The sequence below is a fragment of the Electrona antarctica genome (genome assembly GCF_951216825.1).
Source record: "Electrona antarctica genome assembly, chromosome: 9".
Taxonomy (NCBI): Eukaryota; Metazoa; Chordata; class Actinopteri; order Myctophiformes; family Myctophidae; genus Electrona; species Electrona antarctica.
Window position 1 is genome coordinate 48,454,490 of NC_136790.1, and position 25,618 is coordinate 48,480,107.

General features: G+C 43.6%; 1 protein-coding gene across 3 annotated transcripts in view; it reads left to right on the forward strand.

Moving 5' to 3' along the window:
- The window catches only part of LOC306929392 (cadherin-22-like), a 125,971-nt gene that overhangs the window by 15,112 nt on the left and 85,241 nt on the right, over positions 1–25,618 (forward strand). For all 3 annotated transcript variants that reach the window (XM_079509910.1, XM_079509909.1, XM_079509911.1), the window contains exon 2: positions 9,088–9,382. In XM_079509910.1, coding sequence (XP_079366036.1) covers positions 9,088–9,382 — 295 coding nt within the window. The remainder of the gene's footprint in view (positions 1–9,087; positions 9,383–25,618) is intronic.

Here is a 25,618-nt window from a genome sequence, read left to right on the forward strand (position 1 = left end):
GTTAATTATTTCACTCCAACTGGGCAACGTTGCCAAGCCTGTCTGTCTCACAGTACAGCCACCATTACTCTGCTAATGGAATATGATTTCCCAGTAAACGCTCCCTCGTATGAGTACGTTCAGTACATTTGGATAATGAATCCTGTTGGACCGAACTGCTCCCACGACTCTCACTTTCCCCCCTGTCTACTTCCCTAATGTGCTCCGTGACAAATGCAGAGAGAGGTATAGGCATTATGAAATGTATGGGAATGTAATTTTGCTGAGATATGGCGGTGTCAGATATGGAAACCACTAAAAGGGCCACTTCACCCCTTTTGCAACCAGATTATTTGAATGATGTTTGGGAACACTTTCCCTTTTATGTGTAATATGAGTTTTTAGATATTTTAGTATTTCAAATGCCTGATGACTCATCAGGCATTGATCTCACTTCCTTCCTGGACTACATTGTCTCAGTCAGACAAACCTGCAGAGACAACATGACCAAAGCAATATGGTCATTGTAGTAATCCAGCAATCCAGTCCCCTATAAACACACAGACTTGATTATTTTTCTGGCCATAGAGTGCAAATTTCAAATTGTTCTACTGTTATCTACTGCGAATACTATTATCATTGAGTGACTGCAGTTTCTTCCAGAGGTGAAATGTTCCTTTAAAGCTCACTTCTCAAGAAGTTGTTCTTGAGTTGCAGGAGGACTAGGTTAAGGTTAGGGAAAAGGTTAAAGTGTGTCTTGTCTGTGTCACAGCAGGCAGTCTATGTATTGAAGGTTTGTTGTGCTTTATGTATTGGCCTAGCCCTCCAGCCAGTATTGACTTGTTCTGGGTTGACGTCCTTATTTCATCTTTGTCTGAATAGAAAAAAAAGAAAGAACCATTTCCGTATCTAAGAAAACCTTGCCTGCAGTCATTCTAAACTGCTATGAGCAGAAGGTTAAAGGAGAATTCCATGCTAGAGGCTTTCTTACTTTTATTTGTAGTTGTTACGTCCCCACCAAAGAGGTCCAGGTATTATTTTGTGCAAAAGTGCATTATTAGCTATTTCCCCTAATATAAGCCCTCAATGGGGGTTGGGTTTTTATGCTAATTCACATATTTCCATCGAAATAAGTAGTAAAGTGTGCCGTTGATTTTTGAGCGATGGAAATAAGCGAATTAGCACAACACCCCATAGCCCTATTCAATTCAATGCAATTCATTGAGGGCTTATGGTAGGGGAAATAGCCAATAATGCGCTTTTGCACAAAATAACACCTGGACCTCTTTGATGTGGACGTAACAACTACAAATAAAGGTAAGAAACCCTTCTAATATGGAATTCTCCTTTAATAATGAATCATCTTTTTACACATATACCACTGTCCCTTGCACAGCATTAATGTAGACTAACAAAACGTAACAAGAGCAGGTTTATTTATTTATGTTGAGGCTCATCATCAAACAACAAGAGTCACAGCACATCAGACCGCCAAGAGCAGATGATGTAGAATGCTCTCAGGAGGAAATGAGATACTGTAGTTAATACTGTCTGACATTGGGTCCTATGAGATGCGTTTCTCATTGGAGCCCAGTTCAGAAGCTTAATTCATATCCTCCAAATAATTTAGGCTGTGTGTTTGGGTGGATATAGTCTAGTTAACCAGGCTAGGGTGGATATAGTCTGGTTAACCAGGCTAGGGTGGATATAGTCTGGTTAACCAGGCTAGGGTGTATATAGTCTGGTTAGGACTCGGACGGGGCTGAGTCGACTCAATCGAACTTCGCAATGTTCGCCAAGGCAGCTTGCTCGCTTTAGCTCACTCGGTGGTGTCTCTCGTTGCTCAAGTTCGCTTGAGACGGCGCCCTCTGTCGTGGTCTAAAACTATAGGGCCGTTAATGGGGAGGATTTCAGTGTAATATGTACGGATTGGGGGTTTTCTAGTAGTGTATGTACGGATGTCAGTCCGTGTTTGGGTTGAATATGGATGTCCACATGGAAGGAAAGCAGACCATAGGCAGACATCTGTCTATGCAGATGGTCTGTGGTCTGTGCAGCAATAGGTCTTTCTTGGTAACTGTCTGTGTGACCTGTCCATGAGAACTGTCTGTGTGACCTGTCTGTGTGTCCTGTCTGTGTGACCTGTCCATGATAACTGTCTGTGTGTCCTGTCTGTGTGACCTGTCCATGAGAACTGTCTGTGTGACCTGTCTGTGTGACCTGTCCATGAGAACTGTCTGTGTGACCTGTCTGTGTGACCTGTCCATGAGAACTGTCTGTGTGACCTGTCTATCTGACCTGTCCATGAGAACTGTCTGTGTGACCTGTCCATGAGAACTGTCTGTGTGACCTGTCTGTGTGACCTGTCTGTGTGTCCTGTCCATGAGAACTGTCTGTGTGACCTGTCCATGAGAACTGTCTGCGTGACCTGTCCATCAGAACTGTCTGTGTGTATATTGCAGCCTTACAAGCATTTAAACATGTCTGTTTTAATTAGAATATATACTGTTAAAACATATCTGAAACTCAAACAGAGATGTCCAACTGGCTTTTGCCTTTGCCAACTAAAATGTACTGTATAAATAGCAATGGACGAGTGTGAATCTCGCAGTTAGGAATGGTTATGGACATCAGTGTTCGCTGAACATATAGAGATTAGAGACATGTTATTCTTCAGTTACTGGGTGTGATGATATCACAGTCTTTGATAGCAAATCTGTTTCCGTGTGCATGTGCGTGCGTCACACACACACACATGCACACAAACACGTATGCACACGTGCAGCGCACGCAAGCCTTCTTCAGCAATTCTCCCCGCCGTAATGATCCAAGCTAGTCAAATCTCGATCCAGCTGTGACATCACATGGCACATTATCAAAGAGGTACAAAGTGGCTTTAGAACGGAGAAGGGAAAGTGCACGGCTGTTGGGCATGAAGGGCTTTCACCGATCCACATCTCCTGGAAAGATGAGAGAGAAATTTAGGTTGCTCTGGTTTGTTATCTTTCAAATACTGTTATTAGTGTTTCTTGCCTCGCTCCCGCTCTCTCTCTCTCTCTGCCTTCCTCTTGGCCGCCCTCTCCCTCATATGGACGGACCAGCCTGTTCTTTCTGTCTGAGGTTCCACATTGTCTCCTTTGTGCCAATCTCCATGCCCCGTATTCTTTCTCGTAATCTCTCCTCTTTTGTCTTGTGGTCTCGCTTCACTGCCACTTTCTTGCCTTTTACATCTCAGACTCCCGAGTTCAACGTGCCCGTTCCCTTCCATCTCTGCACCTGTCGTGTCTCTGATACAGTCACCTCGTTAGCACCGTTGGCAGTTAAGATCAGAGAGCTTGACAAGCACAGCAGTGAAATGTGGCAGAGATACTCCTGATTACACAGACTTGGATATAAGACGGCCAATTTGCCTTCACTCTGAGACCCTGTAAACCCACAGATTCAGTGTAAGCTGCATTCTGCTGAATCCATATAAAAATAAACAGTATCACTCTTCTCTTCTTTCTCTTCTCTTCTCTTCTCTTCTCTTCTCTTCTCTTCTCTTCTCTTCCCTTCCCTTCCCTTCCCTTCCCTTCCCTTCCCTTCCCTTCCCTTCCCTTCCCTTCCCTTCCCCTCCCCTCCCCTCCCCTCCCCTCTCCTCTTCTCTTCTTGTTTCTTTTCCTCGTTTAGCTAATAAGACTTTCTGTCCTGTACCTTTCAATCCGGGAACCCCTTTTGGAGTTGCTATTCATGTGTACAGTATATAGCAAGTTTTTTGTCATTTTTGGATAACGTTTTTCAGAAATTAGAAGGCGTCTTTAGAATCTGCCTCAGGTCTAAATTGGTTAACCCATTCTGGGCGGGAACCCCTTTTGGTGTTTTACCCCCTCAGGCCGGGAACCCATTTTTGGGTTCTGTACAGTATGTACAGTATTCAAAAATGTAAAAAAATTGATGCTGCTATATAAATATTTGAAGTTTTTCAGAAAATGTTCTTGACTTTGTAGTAGACTTTGTGTTTTGATTGCTGCTATTCAAAACATAAAATTAGCTTTCAAACACTCTTTCCAACTCGGAGAAAGGCCATATCTAATGCATCCAAGTTCAGGCTGGTCCCATGCCATATACTACTATACTTCATAAAGAAGATATATGTGAAATTTCATCCATAACACTTTCAGAGTGCATTAAAGGAGCATTCAGTGATTTGGGTGATTTGGAAAAACTCCCGGTCCGCCCCGGTAACAAGATGTGCACATGCACACACTCTACGGGGGGGGGGGGGGGGGGGGCGTACAACTGGCCAACAGCATGCGCACCAAGGCCCGCCTCCGCTCGATCATGATTGGAGGAAGGCCCCTCCCTATCCTGATTGGATGAAGGATGGTAACCTGACTGCCAGATTGCAGCAGTATTGAGTTCACAAGTTCCCTTCTCCTGCCTGCATCTGGGCTCTCTCAAGCAGAAACGATGAACCCGGAAGCAGCGGGACAACAATCTGATATCTCCATAATAATTTTGAGTTGTAGTCTTGTTAGGTTGTGTTTACATTGTGCTGTGGCACAGCTTCAATATGTCATCAGTCTCGCATTGATCCCGCCTCCAGACCAGAATTGGTTCGGAGTACATCGTCTCTGCCCGAGAGAATGCAAATTGTTGTCCAGCAGGGGCCAAAAACGAAACCTAAGCTTTTTTGACCCCAGGTGAACTGGGGACAGGGAAGAACTCCTTATATGGTCAGCACACTCTATAGCAGGGGTAGGCAACCTTAGGCACCAGTGGCAACATTGGCACAAAGGAGGGTGATCACTGGCACACTGGCAAGTGTGTGAAAGAGTATTTTTGGTTTTAAATAAACTACCGGTATTTTAAAAAATGCAGTCAAATAAATGAAGTCCCTCACAATTTGTGTGTAAATTACATCCTGCATTCTACATTCATTAAAACTGAACTCTGTTATTGCTCTGAGTCTAATGATCATTATAACAACGTGAAAGAAAATATTTAAAAAGAAGGAAAAACTTTCTTCCTAATTAATAACAGAAATGATTCACTCCCAGCTGGTTTGCATTGGCTTCAATTAAATGTGTTACTATAATGATGGTCATTTACATAATCGCCCTGAGACATGCTATATAATGTGAGCCAATTATATCAAATGTTGTTCAGTGGGATAACTTGCGTGTATATATATTGGAAAACATGTTATTTATGATGTAAATAATGTGTGAATATTATATCTGACCTTGGCATTCAGGCTCTGCTAAATGGTGCATTTATATAGCGCCTTTATCCAAGGCACTTTACAGAGATTGTGCATTACCATTCACATGGGTTAGGTTAACCATGCAAGGCACCAACCTGCACATCGGGAGCTGGACTTTTAATGTTTGGTTACAGCACCTTACATTTTACACAATGCTAACCTTACATTTACATGAACCACTAATGGTTCTGTTTGCTTTAAAGCTGACGTACGTCCTGGCAATGACCTTTAGTGTGTGTGTGTGTGTGTGTGTGTGTGTGTGTGTGTGTGTGTGTGTGTGTGTGTGTGTGTGTGTGTGTGTGTGTGTGTGTGTGTGTGTGTGTGTGTGTGTGTGTGTGTGTGTGTGCACTAGGGCATTAAGCAACTAGCCGACTAATTTACTAGTCGACTAGTAAATCCACTAGTCGACCTTGTTGGAAAAAGAAAAAGAAAAAAAAAAGTTTATTATTTAATTTTTTCCCCGATTTTGTAGGCCTCAAGATCAGGTAGATTATAGTTATAGTCACCATGTACACAGTTTTTCAATGTACAAATATTTATTAAAAAAAAAAAAGGGTATTTTTTTAATTTATTTTATTTTTTACATAATAGGTAGTTAAACAACTAGTCGACTAGTCGACTAGTAAACTAGGCAACTAGTCAACTAGTAAAAATGACTAGAAGTGAATGCCCTAGTGTGCGCGTGAGAAACCGCCAGCCTGAATCACTCCAGTGAGGACGGACTGACAGATGGATGGACACATCTACCCTGAGGGGAGAGAAACAGAAGCATGCATCACAACAGAATCATTAACTATGTGCGTGCGTGTGAGTGTGTGTGAGTGTGTGTGTTAGTGTGTGTGAGTGTGTGTGCGCTACACAATTATTCAATGTAGTATTTTTGTTTATGTGGGCGGTTGGGTATGTTTAATGGAATTAATGTGATTTAAATAGACATGAAAGTAAATTCATGTTTTTATATTGAGAATCAAAGACAGTGAGCCAGAAAACTACAGTACGTAAACAGTGATACATCTCCAGTCACACTTTCATTGGATAACTTTCTCTCCCTCTCGCTGTCTCTCTGTCTATGTCTCTCTCTCTCTCTCTCTCTCTCTCTCTCTCAAGCTTATTTTATTATCACTGAAATATTAATGGCGCCAAAAGTGTATACCGGTACTTTCTCTGTTCATTTATTTGACTTCGGAATGAAGAGAAAAGGCAAAGAAAGGCCAATAAGAAAAGGTTGGGGCAAAAGGTTGAGCGAAGCAATATGGAGGCACGTGCTTGCATTATTCTGCGGTTTTACGACAAATACTTAATGAAAACCCCTGTGAGGGTGAAAGAAGCCTGTATTTAATTAAGCCTTTATAAAGTATTAACCAGGGAGGCTGGGTGATCTCTACCATACCTCTCTACTTCCCCACTTCCCCCCTCTCCTCTCCCTGGGCCTGTTCGGTAGATTGAAACACGGTTATACTGCAGAGAGGGCTCGGAATTATAATTTCTGGTAGAAGGCAACTCATCATCATTTTTCGTCCGCGGTCGAGATCATGGATTTCACAATGCCACGCCAGACTTCCCGGTCCTTCATTACCATCCCCAGTATCTGCTTACTGATGCATGTGTCCCTAGCGATGACATCAGGGTACGACAGTTTTCTACCTCTGGTCTGCTCTGACTCCAGAGAAGAAGGGAAGATATAACCTCATTGCAAACTGTGTTCTTCTGAATTGGACTAGTGAAGAAACACGGGGCAGGTTGCCGTATATTAGATCAGTCGATGGGTGGCTTTTCCAAGACAGATTTTGCGCTCCCATTAGAAGACGGGTGTAAGTGCCATCCAACCTAAACGGAGAGAGTGAGAGGTGTGTGTGTGTGTGTGTGTGTGTGTGTGTGTGTGTGTGTGTGTGTGTGTGTGTGTGTGTGTGTGTGTGTGTGTGTGTGTGTGTGTGTGTGTGTGTGTGTGTGTGTGTGTGTGTGTGTGCGTGCGCGTGTGCGTGCGCGTGTGCGTGCGCGTGCGAGAGAGAGAGAGAGGGGGGGATTGGGAATAAAGATAAATGAGAGTGAAAGATGAACAGAGGAGTGAATGTGTGTGAGAGAAGATAGAATATGAGAGAGAGAGAGAGAGAGAGAGAGAGAGAGAGAGAGAGAGAGGGAGAGAGTATTCATGAGGGACATGGAGAGAGAGCCTGCAGACCCCATGGTCTTTGTAAAGACCCAAAGGGGAGGTTGGGGCTTTCGTTCGTCGCAGCTTCCAGAATGTCTTCTAATCACATTAGGGGAGAAGATCTGATTTATATGAGCTCTTTAAGTTCACTTTTCAACCTCGGCAGCTACACTACACTTCCCCACCTTTAACAATCTCTGAAATGACTTTGATCTCCTAATTGTCTCCACCAGGCCGAAGGCATGAGAGAGAGTATGTTTTGCACTCCGTCCGTCCGTCCGTGTGTCCGTCCGTCCGTCCGTGTTAATCAGCTAATCTCCGGCACCGTTAACCCGGTCGATGCCAAATTTGGCACACACACTCCCTGGATGCCAACGATGAACCTCTGCCCCAAAATTTTCAGAACGGCCTGTTATAGCGCCACCAGGAGGCCGCTTTGTGCAAAACAAGTTTTTGGACAGTACACCTACAGATTTTGTCCAAAAATCACGCAAATTGGTACACAGTCTCTCTAGAGCCATTCAACGAAATGGGTCTTTCAGATTTCTCAGACTCCATCCTGATTGGCTAAGATTGGCTTCCAAAGTTCGCAGGAGTGCTCAGTTTCAAACAAAATACTGCAAATAATGAACACATCGTGTGATTTCTGTGAAATTGCGCACGCACATTCCCACTAGGCCGAGGAAGAAATGCCACGTGAACATTTTCAACTCAGCCTCATGGTGGCGCTATAACTGGCCGAAAAGTGTTTTTACCTCCAACTGCACGGATTTGTGGATAACTTTGTATGCCAACTCCCTAGAGGCCAAGGAAAAACCTTTGCCTGGAATTTTTCACATCTGCTCTTTATAGCGCCACCAGGAGGCCGACATATGTAAAGCACATTTTCTAATATTACTCCTTCAGATGTTATCAAAATTTCACGCAAATCAGTACACATGCTCTCCATAGTCATGTGATCAAGACTTTGATTTTTCATAATCCACCTTCATTGCCTACGATTGGCTTCTAAACTTTTCAGGAGTAGCCCGTTTTGTACCCGTTTTGTACAAATCGCCACAACTACTCAACGCAGCGTCCGATTGCGGTGAAACTGTGCATGCATATTCCCACTAGGCTGAGGAAGAAATTCCACTTGACAGTTTTCAAATCAGCCTCATGGTGGCGCTACAACAGGCCAAGCATCACACACACTCCTATCCTCCTGGTGGAGACCTGTGCCCAGAAGGGCACTTTTTCTAGTTTGGGCATCATATCCTGTGAAGGGCATGCCGTGTGGAGACGGTGTAAATCATCATAGGAACTGCTGTCTTTTCCCCCTTTTTTTCATGGCAGTGTGATGATGGCTGGCCCAGGGGGAGTTGAGAATGGACCTTAAGCTGCATTGGCTGCTGGGAAATAGATGAGAAAATGGAGGCGGTTGAAACACGCCGTGTCGTACGCCTTGTGGTCATGTTTCAATCTCCAGATGTCATTATGTGGAAATAATCATTCACATAAAGCACTGCTATCCACAGTGGTAGTTCGTTACATTGGAGCTTCACTCCATTGATATGGGCCAGTGCTGTTAGAAATGTACAGGGATTTCAACCTTTCTAAATGAATTACTTTTAATAAGCTGAAGCCAGATAATGTAATGTCATGTCATGTAATTGTTTTTATTGAAAACAAAACAAACAAAGAAAAGCAAAGTTTTAATTGCATCCATTTTCAGATCCACACGGACTCGGATGAGGGCGAAGGGAACATCAAGTACATCGTCTCCGGGGAGGGAGCGGGCACCATCTTCATCATCGACGAGCTGACGGGAGACATCCACGCCACGGAGCGGCTGGACCGCGAGGAGAAGGCCTTCTACACTCTGCGCGCGCAGGCCCGAGACCGGCTCTCTGACGACCCGCTGGAACCCGAGTCCGAGTTCGTCATCAAGGTCCAGGACATCAACGACAGCGAGCCCAAGTTCCTGGAAGGACCGTACATCGGCAGCGTGCCTGAACTATCGCCGATAGGTAAGTACGATGATTTGTCTTCATGTTTTCCTGTTTCCTTTGTCCTGGACGTGCTGAAACGTTGTCACAGAGAGGAGAAGAGGCAAAGGAGAGTGTCATGGTAGGATTCTCCTCCATATTAACCACTTAAACCCTAAATTTGTTGTGGAACAACCCAGGGGTCTCTACTTGGCCTACAGGCAATCTACAAGTTGTCTGTTTTTGTCAAATGTTGGCCTGTTATGACATGCCCAGAAAAGCAATGCTAGGGTTCATGTGGTTAAAAAAAAGAACACAAAATAATGGTGAAGAGAGATAGCAGATAAAATGCGACAGGGAAATCAATCTCAGATAGGAGGAGGAAGGTACAGAGAGTTACAGAGTTACAGAGTGTCTGAGCTGTTGCCTAGCTATCAAGGAACTGAGAGATGAGAGCATATCGACTGAGAGATGTACTGTACTGTACTGTACTGTACTGTACTGTACTGTACTGTACTGTACTGTACTGTACTGTACTGTACTGTACTGTACTGTACTGTACTGTACTTTACAGTTGGACAGGATTAGGGACCAGGGGGTTTCCACTGTTCTGCTCTACTCTCTGATGAGCATCGTGGCCTCGTCCTCACCCATCATTAACACATTGAGTCCCATGTGGTGGATATAAGTGGTGGTGCTTCAGGGTCCCGGGTGTTTTCAGGCTATTCCCCTATGACTCGTGTCCGGTTTTGGCTTCCGTCTTGGATGCTAATGTATTAGCGTTAATGCTACCGAGCTGAAAAGACATCCTAACATCGCCGATCTGGTCAACACCACGGACGCATTAGTTTCCGAAAAAAAAGCCTGCAAAGGCGCGGCCTAAAACAGAAGCTAATGGCTGTTGAGACACAAGCAATGTGGCCCTGGCAACCGTGCATAGCAACCGGAGCGGTTCAAAAAATGAAACCCATCGAGGCAATGCTATAGCGATATCAATGCTATAGCGATATCAATGCTATAGCGATATCAATGCTATAGCGATATCAATGCTATAGCGATATCAAACTATAAACAATGCTATAGCGATATCAAACGCCTTAAGACGAGCCTGCTCGTCATCTGTACCCAGCGCCATTAACGTGTTAAGAGATACATGGATAAGAGCAAATTGACACACAAGGAAGAGCAGAATGTAATGCTGAGTGCACTCTGAATGAGGAGAAACCATTCACACAGTGCAAATGTCATGTTTTCACTCTTGCAGACAAAAGCCCTTCATCTAGATTATTATATGCTGTGAGCTAGAGTAGCAGATCTTATCTTGGTGAAAATGCACAATATGTGGAAAGAAAAGCAGGTAAGAAAGATTGTGAGTCAGGTTCTGGGGTTGTGGCGAGGGTCATTAGCATCTCGTTAGAGATCTCAATCCTCAGTCGAGAGGACGCAGACTGCAATTTTCTTCTGGGAGGGTTGTCAAACGATAGCACAGTCTTGCAAAAGCAAACCTTATAGGCATAAAATGTAAGAATGCTATTATGTGCTATTACAGTATGTGCTATTGTGTGCGTGCATGGAAGCATGCATGGGACAATACTGTCAGTGCAGGTGCGTGCGTGCGTGCGTGCGTGCGTGCGTGCGTGCGTGCGTGCGTGCGTGCGACACCCAGATGCAAGACTAAATGGAATGTCTCTTCGCTGCCTGATTAGAATTAATTCCTGCTTCTTCAGCATGATCCAGACCATGAGCGTTTCTGCCTACACTGCTTTCTTAAAAAGACGAGCGGGTGAAACAGACGGGAAGCAATAAAATAGTTGACCCCTCCCCCCAAAAATAATAAAAATAAAATAAATAATGAATATAATAACAGACTAAGCAAATTGAAAGAACACAAGACGAAGACTATACAAAACCGGCAGAAGCTTTAACTTATCTTATCCACAAAGAGAAGAGGGAGAGAAAAACCCAGTTATAGGGACCAGGGTTTGTTGAAGTGAATGTTCATTAACTAATGCTAATACACCCTTCAGCACCTCCCCCTGTTCAAATCACTTCCACTTCACAGCCTGCAACCACTCCTAGACAGCTATGTGTGTCCCTGGGTCATGTTTAAAACATAGAACTGGAGCAACTGACCTAATGGGATAAGAGTGTGTGTGTGGGTGTGTGTGGGTGTGTGTGTGTGCGCATTGATTGGCTATCGTCGGACGATGTCGTCCAAAGATAAAATATTTTCCTGTTTTTGAACGACGTTCCTCCGCCCACTTTTCGACTATCACCTCTTCGCTTGCTATCGCCAGTAGTTGCCGCATCCCATAGACAAATAATGCACTTTCGGAAAATACACTAGGCTGTCGCCCGCTGTTAAAACGTACTGTATTGAATTGAATTACTTAAACTATGCTAATCAGTGTTGCGGTGTGTGTGCGTAGAGCTGGACGGGCTGACATACGCTAGACATCACTCACCTTCTGTTTGTAGCTGTTTCACGTTGCCCACCTGCTGTTTGTAGCTGTTTCACGTTGCCCACCCGCTTGCCTGTCAGCTGCAGGACTGATGGCACCAACAGGTGGGCACACACCTCAATACATGAGCGAGCGTCATTAGCAGGAGTTCCAAAATATAGACAGGCTTTCTGTGCAGCTCTGCAGTGTCTGCAGTGAGGAGGATGCAGGGGAAACGAATGCCCAGTTGGGAATTACACAAAATAGTCTGAATAATGTGGAAGAAAAAAATCACACCCGTGTGAAGTGAGTGGTGCAACTCTGTGTGGGGGTCCCCGGAAGTTCCTGACCCACAGTAACGCGCCCAGAGGGGCGGCCCGGTTCCAGCGAGCTGTCCAGCGTCCGAAATGGTTGAGAAATGACAGAGTTACCGTGTGGTAGGGCTGTCAGAACGAATTTCATAATATGAAAGAAATTCGAATATTAAAAAATATATATATATTCGAAAGCTAAAATTGCCATTCGAATGGAGCTTTTATCATTTATTAATTCTATTTCATATTTTTATTTTGTTTTATATTATTTTACCCGCTCACTAAATGTATTGAGTAACGAATATACCGCTGTGAAATCTCCCCGGCCGCTTCCACTGCATGTGAAAAGGTGCACGTCCGGTCACGTGATATCAACAGTAGTACCTGAGCGAGACAACAAGCAACTTTAGCAAGCGCGGATCGTAAACACAAACATGGCAGAGGCTCAAAGCGACGGGGAGGAATCGTCTCAGGCTGCACCAGAGATAACCACACCTGAACATTTTAGGAGTGATGTGTGGAGGATTTTTGGTTTTCCATCCAAAAACGGAAAAGTTACGACAAGAGATCACGCCATCTGCAGACTATGCCGGGTCGAAATGAAATACCACACAACAACAAGCAACCTGAGAAATCATGCTGCCACAATACACCCCGTTGAATTTGCAGCGTTGGCGGAGATGGACGAACCCAGGATAAAGCAGGCTAGGATGATGAAATGCATTTGCACTATAGACAGACAACAATCTGACCGTGCTGAGTGCACTGTTCTCAATAAAACAACAGTTTAAACGCTATTTTGTGCCGTGACAACCATTATTACATGTGCTGAAAGTACTGCTTTGTCGTTTGGATGGGGGGGCCCTCTAGTGGACAGAACGTGCATCGTCAACCTTGTTATTCTGTGTATTATTATAGGCTAAATATGAGCTAAAATAAACAATGTAAATATTCGAATATTTTCGAAAATTACAAATAATGAAGCAATGAAATTCGAATTGGATTATAGAGGTGAACTGACAGCCCTACCGTGTGGTGGATTTTCGTGCTTGAACACAGCCAGCCAGGGACCAAGGGACAGACCCAGGGACACACATAGCTGTCTAGGAGTGGTTGTACCACTCAAAAGTGAGGGGCGCTCTTATCATCTTCGCCGACCTCCTCCACATGGCCTAGTTCTTTCACGTCTCGGGTAAGTGTGGGGCATTACACCACACTATACCACTTCTCGGTCATGTTATACCGACGCAAATAATATTAACGAGAATGATATACATAGCCGGTTAGCCGATTTGCTCAGACACATCTGACGTGAATTCGCCTTTCATTGTCAATGGCAAATGTGACACGAGTTATGACAAAAAGCTGTTTATGAGTGGCTAGCGCCCCTCAAAAAAAGGTTGACTTGAAATCACTATCTTCACAAAGTTCACACGCAGTAATATTAAACAGTATTGTAAGAAAGAATAGAATAGAATAGATGTTTATTGTCATTGCAATGTGTATAACGAAATTAAAAGTGCCAACCGATCAGTTCATCAAATCACTAAAAGCTAAAAATCTATAAAACTAGTACAACAAATGCACACACACAACCATACTTCATGTTATTGCACAAGCCTATATTGCACTTAAATAATTTATAGCAGCAAAATATCCTGTTTTTGTGACTATTGTGTGCCTATTTATTTGTTGTCACCGTTGGGCTGTTTAGTAATGTCTAATAATAACGTCTTTGCAGGAGGTAATGACGAATCCATCGTCTCCTGGTGTTAAATGATACTATTCGTATATTAGTGCAACTGGTCTGAATTCTATCTGACACTTGAACAAGCATTGATCTAATTGCCTTTGTAGTGGTGCCATCGCACCTGTTGGGCCAATCAATTCCATGGAGTTAAGGATAATGATCGTGTGCAACCTAATCGGACAAATGTGAGAACCATTGATGTGAAGCGAGGCTTTAGACTTGCAGCAGGTTGCAAGCATTATAGCCACACTAGAGCTATGCTTACTTTGCTGTTTCATGGCCAACCGTAGAGCCCAGCGCCATGACAAACGCTCTGCCATTATAATGAGAAAGTAATCAGGAAGCTGCCTTGGGCATATTCATTTTCAGAGTAACACACACACACACACACAACACACACACACACACACACACACACACACACACACACACACACACACACACACACACACACACACACACACACACACAGAGACTGGGCAGAGACTGGGCAGTGGCAGCGGCCTGGCCTGCCTGTCTGTCTGTCTGTTTGACTGGCATCTGCTACTAAAGATTAAAATAGTTTACACATCATTCAAAAGCTGTTTTTGTTTAGCCTTGGTTAACTCAATGATGAGGACAGGCAAAGTGAACTGTCAATAAATTAATGATGAATGATGGGGCGACTGTGGCTCAAGAGGTTGACCAGGTCGTCCAATGATCCATGGGTCGGCGGTTCGAATCCCGGCTCCTCCTGTCTACATGTCGAAGTGTCCTTGGGCAAGACACTGAACCCCAAATTGCTCCCGATGTGCTGGTTGGTACCTTGCATGGCTTCCGCTGCAATCGGTGTATGAATGTGTGAGTGAATGGGTGAATGTAATGCACAATCTATGTAAAGGGCCTTGGATAAAGGCGCTATATTACCATTTACCATGAGGCTTGAGTGGTGTATAGTAACTAAGTACATTTAAGTACCGTACTTTACTTGAGTATTTTCAATTTCCAATACTTTTACTTCTACTCCAAATATTGTACTATTACTTCAGTGATAACATTTTGGACAATGGCTAATTGGACAGAGAGATCCATATCTCTCTCTTCTTCTTCTTCTTCTTCTTCTTCTTCTTCTTCTTCTTCTTCTTCTTCTTCTTCTTCTTCTTCTTCTTTTTCTTCTTCTTCTTCTGTTTGTTTTACCGTGGTTTGCATGCAGCTGTTCGGTTCATTGCCGCCATGCATATCTCTCTCAAATGAAGTGTTGCAGGCTGTACTCTACATATAGACCTCTTTGATAAATGGTTTCTCACTTAAAAACTGTGGGGGTCATCATGTTTCTCATTATGGTTCGCCAACCTCTTTATTTTCCAAAAGTGGATGTCACCGTAATGTAAATCACCTGCCATGTTAAAAGCTGTCCATTTGCTGAGAGGCACAGGTCTGTCCATTTAAAATGAGGAGGGCTTTTACTTTTCAAATTCCTCTAATGTAGTGAAGCCCTGACGACGCCCTGTGGCCCACTGAATGGTTGAATAGTATTCATGGAGTCCACTTAGACCTGTGCAGTTTGTAAAGGCCAAACATAGTAGGAGGTGGAACAGCTAAAAGGCCTGGGGGTGGGGCTGTGTGGTTGGATAAATGCTTGCCGTGAGGCTCGGGATGTGAGAACATGATTTACCTTTGAAAGTAGTACACAGAAGATGAGAAAACACTGTACTACCTGAAGAAGAACTGCATTATATATGTCACTTTGCTTTCATTGGGATGGCTAGGAACTTTTTTAGGTCAGTGTGCGTGTGTGTGTGTGTGTGTGTGTGTGTGTGTGTGTGTGTGTGTGTGTGTGTGTGTGTGTTTATTTATAGCAATGCAATGTACTGTATGTACAAATCTATAAAGCAACTTCTGACCGCTGCCTGAGGTGTGAAACTAGCATTGGGGATTTTTTTCTTCTTTCTACTTTTGCAATGCCTAAGGCCCGGGCTACACTGGGGACAGCATTGACGCTGCCACTATAACCAATGGAACTCGGTGTGCAGGTTGTGCATAAGCTCCGCGTGTGAATCCTTTTTGCTCTATTTTCTGCGTGTCCGCGGGCGTTTCGCAACCTTCGCCTCACCTTCAGAGGACAACTTATGTTAATTTGGCATTCTCATGTTTTATACAATTGAAAAAAGTGTTTGAACAGCTAACTCTGCCCCACCCCCAACAGAGACGTCCAACATGGCAAACTCACGTATACTCCCTATAAACAATTACAAGGATATGCATCATCATATCATATGGGGGATGATAGCAAACCTTTCCAAGAAACCTGGTAGGTCCGGTCGGTTAGGTAGGAGGAGAACCACTTTAGTGCCGTCCCACCAATGCCTAGATCAGCTAGGGTGTCTAGGAGCAGCTGGTGGTTCACTGTGTCAAATGCTGCTGTGTCAAAGGTGTAGGCAGTTTTACAATATCATTGTAAAACTGCCTACACTAAGTGCTTCCAGAGATCCTAGCTCCCAAATGAAACAAATATGGAGAACGCTATACAATGAAAAATCAAGGTTATTGTAATTGACTGAAAGTCAGAATGACATGTAGAATATGTATAGGAAGAAAAAACAGACCACATCCACTCTGCAGATGTAGCAGTAAAGGGAACGCACTGTGAAACGCTATTAAAAGCATTGATTTTATCACATGACCCACATTTTTAAAACAGTTTTCCCTGAGATCTGTAGACTTACCCACAATTTAAAGCGTGCGATGTTAAGCTCACCTCTGCTTATAAATATAACGCACTCTGCTTATAATCAGAACTCATCCAAATGTACAGGGCGTAACATTCAACACATTACTCACATTAAACATTGCAGATGCAATTGCTGTGAGACTCACCATGAGAATGAGATACCAGTTAAAATGTATCTACTGGTTGGTGTGTGTCTTTCAGCACCATGGAGGAGGAGAGATAGAGAGGCGGGGTGTTTATTTCAATAAGTACACTTTATTGCTGATAGAAAACACGTTCAAAGGAATATCCAATCGACTATGAAATCTGTTCAAGGACCTCTCATCTTTAAAGCATTTTGTGAACATATGCCCTTCTGGTGTTCTTTATCTGCCTCCATCCACACCAAGAACATTAACTATAATGATAACTATGAATATTGGAGAAGTCATCAATATACATGTTGAGGCTCCGACACAGCCAGTGGTTACAGAACGTTAGTTAATCAGTGTGGATGTTCACATCATCATCATTATAGTTCAAATTATCATTCTTGGTGTGAATGAATTGCCATGCAGTAAGCTGAGCATGTAAATATTAAAGTTCAAATGTCAAGATTTCAAAGATGTTTCTTGGACATAAATTTCAGACACACTACAGGAATTAATATTAGTGAACGCTTCTGAACTGAAATCCCTTAATATTCCCAGCATAGCCGTGGTCCACCTCCTGTTTCCACTTTATGTTTTTGTTGAGCAGAGAGCTTGTGTTTTGTCCATCTCATATCACTTTGACATCACCAGACATCCGTTCTGGTGATGTCAGAAGATGGACATGCTTGCTCACAGTCACCGCTACCTCCTGTTTGGTGGATACCTGCTGCTCCCATAGATGTGCATGAGCAGCAGCACCCATTTCCTGGTCACGTCTCCTCCAACCTGCTTAAATAGCATTGTGCAGGTGCACCTGGCTAAAGGGAATGGGAGACACTCCCATGATTCATTTAGAAACTAAACACGACCCCTTTGCACCCAGATTATATGCCATTAAACTAGCATAACTGGAGTTGGACACGACCATTTGCACTTGCTCCATGTGCTTTAGACCTTGTAGTTCACCAGGCACTGCAGGCAGTTTAACTAGGGCCATGTCTTTAGACCTTGCAGTTCACCAGGCAGTTTAACTAGGGCCATGTCTTTAGACCTTGCAGTTCGCCAGGCAGTTTAACTAGGGCCATGTCTTTAGACCTTGTAGTTCACCAGGCAGTTTAACTAGGGCCATGTCTTTAGACCTTGTAGTTCACCAGGCAGTTTAACTAGGGCCATGTCTTTAGACCTTGTAGTTCACCAGGCAGTTTAACTAGGGCCATGTCTTTATAAGATGATTTAAAGGAGACGGCATCATTTTACGGTCGAGATTTAATTAAAGGACCTATAACATAAAATTCAACCTTCAATTTATTTTGTGTTTTTGGGGCTCCCATATGTGTTTTCTATCCCCACAAATAACCAATGTTGAACAATCAGGCTTTCATATAATATAGGTGGTTTAATGGAAATTGCTCTCAGGAACAGCTCAACTGATTTTGTCCTCATCGTGATGTCATCAATGTCACCCTACTTTGTATAATTCCTCCTCTTCTACAGTCTGCAGTTCCAAATTTGCATTTCCACTTTGTTTACAATGTCCACCATTGTTGATTTTCCAAGCTGGCATGGAATGGAAACAAGCCTGGGTTTATCTAGCATCAGTATTATCAGTATTATAATGACTCAAATATTAAATAATCTGCATATCAGCACCCCCACCACCTCAGGACATTGTGGTACTGCAGCTAAAACTGCTTTCAAAGTCCAGAAAGAAATGACAAGGACTGCATATCAGAGTTGTGATTAAGGCTCAAACCATTAGAAATAACTTTGAGGGACATAGACAATATGATATTAAATATTAAAAGCAGTTTTAAAATGCATGTTATTTGCGCTTTAAGCTGTCCCTCTCTCTGTCTGCCACATGCCCCCCCCCCCCCCCCCCCTCTTTATGTGCATTTATGTGGATGTTAGGAATGATGATAGGAATGAATCACGTTGGAAGTAGTGAAGAAATAACCTTTCATGTGAAAACACCTCAGCTTTTATGTCTTTACTAAAATGATCCATAATGCGGGCGGGGAGCACTCAGTCCTGCAGATTAAGGCGGGAGGAAGCCGGAGAGAAAGTCACCAGCTCAGCCGTTATGCCCCCTCCGCCGGAGCCAGTGTCGCCACCGCACCAGTCGAGTTGGGCACAAATCTCTTTTACGAGGCTGCCTCTTAAATAGCTGTCAGTCTAGTGTCTTCACACATGGTGCACTCCTGTGGCTCGCCTATCGGTAATTAAACCGTCTCTCCCAGAGTGCTGAAATGGTGAGGGGAAGCCATTCCAACCGCCTGTGTTGATACCATTAAACAGAACTCATGCATAAATCTTAGTCGGTAGGGGCCGATATAAAGCTATCACTGTCCTCCCTCGAAGGAAAATCTTCCTCACTTTATTTCACAGGAGATGGCCCCCAAAATTAGGTTTTAATTAAAATCCATATTTGTTTATTTCTTCCTAATCCAATGCATTGGTATTTTGTGCTTGTCTTAAAGTGTGATCGATTGAAATTATACATTACCCAAACATTGGAAAGAAACCAATACCTTGGAAAGAGTGACCTTATTCCACCTCATTAACCAGTGTAGGGTTACTTAAAGAGTGACCTTATTCCACCTCATTAACCAGTGTAGGGTTAAAGAGTGACCTTATTCCACCTCATTAACCAGTGTAGGGTTAAAGAGTGACCTTATTCCACCTCATTAACCAGTGTAGGGTTAAAGAGTGACCTTATTCCACCTCATTAACCAGTGTAGGGTTAAAGAGTGACCTTATTCCACCTCATTAACCAGTGTAGGGTTACTTACAGTAAGTACATGGTTTGTAACCCCTTCTGTGTTATCATTAGTAGCTTATTCACGTCTCAGTCAGGCCTTCTAACGACAGGAATAGATCATTATAACTGGCAGCAAACAACCAACAATAACAATACTATAACATGGTCTGTAATGAACACATTGTTGTCTCCACCAGGCCGAAGGCATGGGGAGAGAGTATGTTTTGCACTCCGTCCGTCCGTCCGTGTGTCCGTGTGTCCGCGTGTCCGTCCGTCCGTGTGTCCGTCTGTGAACAGCTAATCTCTGGCACCGTTAACCCGGTCAATGCCACATTTTGCACACACACTCCCTGGATGCCAACGATGAACCTCTGCCCCAGAATTTCCAGAACGGCCTGTTATAGCGCCACCAGGAGGCCGCTTTGTGCAAAACAAGTTTTTGGACAGTACACCTACAGATTTTGTCCAAACATCACACAAATTGGTACACAGTCTCTCTAGAGCCATTCAACGAAACGGGTCTTTCAGATTTCTCAGACTCCATCCTGATTGGCTAAGATTGGCTTCCAAAGTTCGCAGGAGTGCTCAGTTTCAAACATAATGCTGCAAATCATGAACACATCGTGTGATTTCCGTGAAATTGTGCACGCACATTCCCACTAGGCCGAGGAAGAAATGCCACGTGAACATTTTCAACTCAGCCTCATGGTGGCGCTAAAACTGGCCGAAAAGTGTTTTTACCTCTAACTGCATGGATCTGTGGATAACTTTGTATGCCAACTCCCTAGAGGCCAAGGAAAAACCTTTGCCTGGAATTTTTCACATCTGCTCTTTATAGCGCCACCAGGAGGCCGACATATGTAAAACACATTTTCTAATATTACTCCTTCAGATTTTATCCAAATGTCACGCAAATCAGTACACATGCTCTCCATAGTCATGTGATCAAGACGGGTTTGTTTGATTTCTCATAATCCACCCTCATTGGCTACGATTGGCTTCTAAACTTTTCAGGAGTAGCCCGTTTTGTACAAATCGCCACAACTACTCAACGCAGCGTCCGATTGCGGTGAAACTGTGCATGCATATACCCACTAGGCTGAGGAAGAAATGCCAATTGACAGTTTTCAAATCAGTCTCATGGTGGCGCTACAACAGGCCAAGCCGCGTCACACACAAACACACACACACACACACACACACACACACACACACACACACACACACACACACACACACGTTTATATATTACTCCTCAACATTTTGCCAAACATCACACACACTGGTGGAGACCTGTGCCCAGAAGGGCACTTTTTCTAGTTCTCCCTGTTATTGAATCCTATTGAAATAGCTAAGCCATATCCACTTCTACATTAAGCCTGTTGGGCAGTATGCAGATGGCTGTGAGCTCAGCAGCCCTGATCTAGGCCTCAGGGGTTATATGCAACTTACTTGCAGAGCGAAGAGACAACTTTAACTGAAGCAGGTGAGAGAAGAGAACACTAATGACAGAATTGGAGCTTCAGCGTTTTAATGTAACTTTTATGACATTGCCAGGCGAACATAATTAGCTTGGACTGTTTGAACAGGGAACAAGTTCTATAGGGAGTGAGATTGGGGACATGGATGTCCAATTTGGGTCCCACTTCAGACACCTAATAGAGATGGACACAGACATCATGTTGAGTCAGTACCCGCCTGCATGCTGCTGCTGCCCCGTCATGAGAGACAATGACAACGACTGTGATTCCCAAGTGGAACACTTTATTTTAGGGATGCAAGACAAATACAGCAAGGCTTTCATTTTCACCTGCATATGCAATAGAGCTGATCGTAACATTGCAAACATTCTTGCACTTTGAGCTTCCTCTCAATGTAGTGTCAAGAAAATAAGCAATTATTCATATAAACTAGACCAATGCCCTTCCTGACCACGCAAGTCAGGAACACTTTTGGGAAAGTTGGGAACGATACAAGTTGGGAATGCATGCCGCACCAGGTTATGCAATACCCAATGTGTAGTTAGAACACCCCCAGTGTATAGTACCCGTTACCAGAGTACTAATAACGTTAGATAGTACAATCAATGGCTTATTTATACACGTGCACCAACCTAGTTGGGAATGCATGATATAGCTTCATGTCAGGTAGTGGTACTTAGTATTAGTAATGCATGCTATAGCTTCATGTCAGGTAGTGGTACTTAGTATTAGTAATGCATGCTATAGCTTCATGTCAGGTAGTGGTACTTACTACATAGTATTAGTAATGCATGCTATACTGTAGCTTCATGTCAGGTAGTGGTACTTAGTATTAGTAATTTGAGTAATTGGGGGTGCTCAGGTGGAGCAGGGGGCCCACCACGATGCACCTAATCTTACGGGCTGGAGCGGCACCTGTCAGCACTGGCACACCCACTTTGAATGCTATCAGCCCATAATCACCAGTAGGTTACTCATCAAGACCATGCAATGGTGCAAGCTCTACTGTGGCCTACTGGCTGTGATTAGGAAACACAAAGTGAAATTACTGCTGCCGAAAACATTGTGAAGCTGCACTATACAACAACGTCGCTTTATGTTTACTTAATACTTATACATGGCTGGTTGCAGTGGTGTCCCAGTGGGCTTTCCTCACTGGTAGGTACAACAGCAGTGGCAACACAAATGTGTGGGGAGGATTAATTAGCATAATGAGCACCAAAAAATGGGGTAAAAATGTAATTTAAAAAGAAAGAAAGGAAAAAGTAATTTGAGGAATTGAGAAAAAAAGGTGTGTTCAAGAAGAGGCACAGAGGAAAACATGTTTGTTTATATGCTGCTTTACACCATTACGACAAACAGCTAAATCATTGCTGCTGCGACTACTGTGTCATCTCAGAACAATTTACCATGCTCTTTATCTTTATTTACTGTACTGTAGAGAGAGAAAAATATGTATTTAATAATGAGAAATGGTCTTCATTAGCCATACTTAGACACACTTTTTTCCCTTCGTTTTTCTCCTTATTTAACAGTTTGTGTTACATTTTTTGTCAATTCAGAAACTTCCATCCCTACTGTAGAGCACTGGTTCCCAAACAGTGGGTCGGGACCCATTTGTGGGTCACGGACACATTTTTCTGTGTCTAAAATATTTCATGAATTAAAGACAAATTCAATGATTTCACGAAAGTAATTTCAATAAATCAAATACAAATTTAAGACATTCCACGAATTAGACAACAAAGAAGTAGTGAAAATAACCGATCTACAAGCTCATTAATGTGGCACGAAGCGACATGCTGTGCGCTTGTAGATCTGCTATTTTCACTAGATCCCGGGCAAACATCAAATGTCTCTTTTGCGTCGTGGGCTAAAACGTTTGTGAAGCACTGCTGTAGAGATCCCTCACCAGTAGGATCTGAGAGCTGCCAACTAGTAACGACTCACTGCTGTAGAGATCCCTCACCAGTAGGATCTGAGAGCTGCCAACTAGTAACGACTCACTGCTGTAGAGATCCCTCACCAGTAGGATCTGAGAGCTGCCAACTAGTAACGACTCACTGCTGTAGAGATCCCTCACCAGTAGGATCTGAGAGCTGCCAACTAGTAACGACTCACTGCTGTAGAGATCCCTCACCAGTAGGATCTGAGAGCTGCCAACTAGTAACGACTCACTGCTGTAGAGATCCCTCACCAGTAGGATCTGAGAGCTGCCAACTAGTAACGACTCACTGCTGTAGAGATCCCTCACCAGTAGGATCTGAGAGCTGCCAACTAGTAACGACTCACTGCTGTAGAGATCCCTCACCAGTAGGATCTGAGAGCTGCCAACTAGTAACGACTCACTGCTGTAGAGATCCCTCACCAGTAGGATCTGAGAGCTGCCAACTAGTAACGACTCACTGCTGTAGAGATCCCTCACCAGTAGGATCTGAGAGCTGCCAACTAGTAACGACTTCTCCTAATGAAACAGAAGCCAACCAGAGCGTTAGTAATGACCCAGGCAGGCAGCAAACTCCCTGCTTCCCTTCCCTTTTAATATAAACACAATAAAGTAGCATTTGCATTTATATAGTTCCTCCAAGCTGCCAGCTAGGACCCAGAAACAGCTGAGTGTCGAGCTGATTGTTATACCCGGGGAAAATTAAGATAAGAGAATAATCCCATGGATGGAAATGGCTTTGCTGGACGCACAGAGACAACCAGGTAGACAGAATTAGCAAAGGCAGGGGTTCTGTCTGTCGCCAGTAATGAAACTGCCTTGTCTCTATATGGCTTTCTGTTTTCAATATGAGAAACACTGTATCCCATTGATCTTCCTCCAACCGTGCAGTATATCGTGTGCGTGATCTTCTAAGGATCAGGCAGACATGGGCCAATTAATTGCATATTCTGGCGAGATAATAATGAGTGAATTATGTTACTTATACTGTTTGAGCATGCATTAAGAACCACACATATACATACATACTGCGGTAGGTACAGTACAGCAGGAGATGAAAAGCACAGCTGCTGTTGGATTTAACTGTAATATTTGCCTCACATGTGTATGCCCTAGACTCTATGACAGGGTTGCCCACACTTTCTAGACTTGAGAGCTACTTTCAAAATGACCAGCTCAACCAGATCTACCCTCCAAAAATATATACATATATTATCCCATTGCTGAAAATACAAATGCACTTCTTTTCCTTTTTTGTAATATTGATGTTTGTGTGAACACTTTTGAAAACACGGTAGGCCTGTTGCATTGTGGGTTTGCGCTGCCCTTTTTGATGTCGATCAATCAAGTGCAGTCACCTTAATGTGTGGCAGATGCCAAAAATAGTTTATTATTTATTTTTAATTGTATATTTTTAGGGGCCATGTCATTTGTTCTACCTGCACAGCCTGTGTGATCTACTGGTAGATCACGATCTACCTTTTGGGCACCCCTGCTCTATGAGCATATGCATAGATGGCACTAGCTGTGTTTGCATGCAAGCTTTCCAGCTTCCAGTAAAAAGAGAGGGAATGCTGCTGTTGGCGACAGCAGCAGGATAGTGATCTGGGCTGGTAATGGCCCTGTGGCTTTAATGATAATCCACTGTTCTGTCTTACCTGTCTCCTCCCTCCCCGACCCTTGGGAGCACCAATGGACGACAGGAAACAAACAGTGCTCTGACACGTTCTGCTAATTAGCATCATTAGCATACGGCCATTATGTGGCTGGACAGTAGCATGACAGGGCTCTGAGAGAGGCTACAGCTGTGACCTTTGGTGGACAACACCAGCTGTCAGTAATTACCTATGGACCTTGCCAGGGGAATGGAGACAGACTCCTCGTCCTTGAGGACTCATGGCTGCCTGTGCCAGGATTCTCTGTGCCTTTTCTTTTCTCGTTTTCATTTTTTTCCCTAATTTGTTGTCCTTCCGCCCTTTTAATGTAAGGTGTTTTTATTTATAGGGAGGGAAACAGCTCAGCCACTAAAAGGCTATAGTCAGTGGTTGGTTCTTTTCCCAAAGCAGTTAGAGGAAGCTGTTGCCCATTACGCTTTACAGGCTTTATCTGAGCTTTAACTAAAGCGTGTGACTAAATGTAAATATGTGCTTGTTTGTTGGCTGCCTGAGGCTTGCACACAGCTGACGAATAATATAGAACAGTAGGTTCTTATGGAAATTACCGCCATATTTCCATAAGTGCCAGCAATCAGCGATAATTGCTTGTTGTTGTGGATTTCATGCACCTTTATATTATATCGGACTTTGAAGATAGAGATGTTAAATAAGTTGATGTTTTCCTTTCATCTTCCGAGCACAGCTTGTGTGCCTGGGAGAGGCCGAGCAACCGTCTGCGGCGGTTTTGTGGCAAGAGGTAATTTGAAACATAAAAAAATGTGTTTGGAAAATTAGGTACATAGAGATGAATCGTTTCCCTGGCGTGCCAGTTCCTCAATGCATTAACCTTGTTCTCTCTCTCTCTCTCTCTCTAGTATAATAAGTCCTACAGTAGGCATGCAGTCACTCAGGCACACGCAGCAAACACACAGACATGGAGAACCCAGAGGTCCCCAAACACCTGCTTTGCTGTTGTACATAAACTATCCTCTCTCTCGCCCTGACTCTTTAAGATGTCAGTGTCTGTCTGTGGCTTAATCCCAGGTGGCCTGGCTCTGAACTTCTCTTCATCTGAGCCTGTGTGTGTGTT